Below are 2,327 nucleotides of genomic sequence, written 5' to 3' on the forward strand. Positions count from 1 at the left end.
AGCATGTTGGCACGTATTTTTACGTTAAGAAAGTGATAAATACAGCAGTTTCATAATTTAAAGTAGCAATAAAGGAAGGAAACAAAGAAGATAGGTCAGTTTCTCAGTTGAAAGGGAAATCAAAAGCTTAAAGAAATTTAAACAAGTAATTGAACATAAGTGAGGTACAAATTCACAAGAACGGTCTGAAATGGTAAAAGCCTAAATATCCCCAGCAGAGTCGCCATGCTGTCGCACCCCCTTTTCCCTTTCCAACGGAGAGGAGTCCGGGTTTCGACATTCATGGGGTATAATGACTCATTTTCTTTTGGGAATTAGGTATTTTAAGAGTCGCCACCTAATGATTTAAGGTGCATTAGGACACCTATAGAGTTCATTTACAACTAGGTTTGATAATCAGAGATTGGGTAAGGGATTGAAATTATCCTAGTGTGGTTCCCGGCCAGATAGTTTTTTGTGAATTTGTGCAATTAGCAAGTAAACAAATAAAGGCATCAAGTAAAAAGGGATTTAAGTTTAACACACAAGCGTTTGAAAACAATTATTGAAAGGCGAGGTTTGAAAAAGTTATAAGTTAGACATGTTTGTAAAAAAAAAGGGGGGTCCTAGGTATATTTATAACATAGATCACCTCAATGCAATACCTGGTATGACACTACTCAGAAAAGGGGATACACGTAGTATTAGCACACCGGTCATCATATCCATATCTACCCTTCCTACCTCGTTAAGGTCTTTAAGCGCTGATTGGTTTCGTCCTCTATTGCATGCTATTACCCATCCCATTCCTATCAGTCCCGAAGGAAGTTAGGACTAGTACTCCTACAAAAGGGAGGATTTTAGGCTGACTCTTAGGTTTAAAAGTAAAAAGGCTAAGGCGACATACAAAAACACATAGGACTGCATTTTGAGGGGAACATATAAACAATTAGTGGGCTTATATATACCTCCGCAGACAATTCATATAAATAGCATGACTTAAACACAATTAAGGTCTGAATTTTAAAAATCCTAAAGCAGGGAGTTTCAGAACCAGATTCATTATATAACTTAGAAAAGAAGTTTGAATCAAGCCTGCTGGTTGTAGCAGTTGGTAATTAACAAAGGTAGTTCCACTTTTATTTAAGTAATTACCTAAGGCTTGCCTAGGCGTAATGGTGATGTCCTATGAGCATGATATCTATACTGATTAAGAATGCAACATAGAAGTGGTTAATTTTATACAGTCGATTTGGATCCTATAGACATGCTTTCTAATGATATTGATTAACACGAAAAGAGTAAGTTATTTAATCTGATTTGACCAGGCATGAGTCAAACTGATTCTTAGCTAAACTGGTTTTAGATCTTATAGGCATGATTTCTATTAGGCGAAATGGCTTCCTGGCCACTTAAACTTGTCAGGTTTTTTAAAGTCGATACATGAACTTTCTATTTTCCCATAACTAATAAACACATCTGACAAGAGACCATGTGCACATGTATTACACATACACATACGTGTCCATCCAGTCAGCAAATGACCAATGGATGTCTTACACATCAAGGGCGCAAAAACCCTAACACTGGTTCCCTCTTTAATGCAAGCCTTTTGAATGAGCCTGATTTGATAAATCTGTGCGTTAAGAAAGATATATAGATTTGTTCACCTTGTAGGGTGAATTGTTCTGAAGGATTCTTCCATTCTAGTTCTTGTACTGAAAATGCAGATAAAGTATGTACTCCTTGCTCTCTTTGCCAGAATAGCTCTTGTTCGGATGTTTATGAACTCATGCCTCACGGAACGCTTCACGGCCACCTCCACGACGGTCTTTCTCGTCTGAGCTGGAACCTTAGGCTGAAGATTGCGATGCAGGCTGCAAAGGGGCTCGAGTACCTTCACAAGGAAGTTTATTCTCCTATTGTGCACCGTGATGTGAAGAGTTCGAACATTCTCTTGGACGCTGATTGGGGAGCTTGTATTGCGGATTTTGGATTTCTTACACCTAATAAGAAGGATCTTAATGGAGATGTGACAACTGATGTCTATAACTTTGGGATCGTGCTGCTAGAGATTCTTAGTGGAAGAAAAGCTTATGACCGGGATTGCACACCTCCAAGTATTATTATCCGTTAATCTTGTTCTGATCGAGCTTCATTTGGTCCAAGTGATACAAAACTTAGCTTCAACTCTACAATGATAAAATATACAACTTTTCACCATTTTCACGGTCTGAAAAACAAAATTGAAAATGGAGCTTCAGATTTTTAAAAATAGAGGAAGGGGGTATTTTAGAAGGAATAAATAAGAACACAATTAAACACAACCCATTTTGTGCTGTTGGGCG

At 37.9% G+C, this 2,327-nt stretch overlaps 1 protein-coding gene across 1 annotated transcript; it reads left to right on the forward strand.

Annotated features, from left to right (window-relative positions):
* Positions 1 to 1,519: 1,519 nt before the first annotated feature.
* Positions 1,520 to 2,116, forward strand: LOC107786808 (serine/threonine-protein kinase-like protein CCR1). The gene is made up of 2 exons (XM_016608312.1): positions 1,520 to 1,617; positions 1,690 to 2,116. Exons 1-2 carry the CDS (start codon positions 1,520 to 1,522, stop codon positions 2,114 to 2,116), a joined length of 525 nt encoding a protein of 174 aa, XP_016463798.1.
* Positions 2,117 to 2,327: the final 211 nt, after the last annotated feature.

The sequence above is a fragment of the Nicotiana tabacum genome, chromosome 18 (genome assembly GCF_000715075.1).
Source record: "Nicotiana tabacum cultivar K326 chromosome 18, ASM71507v2, whole genome shotgun sequence".
NCBI lineage: Eukaryota > Viridiplantae > Streptophyta > Magnoliopsida > Solanales > Solanaceae > Nicotiana > Nicotiana tabacum.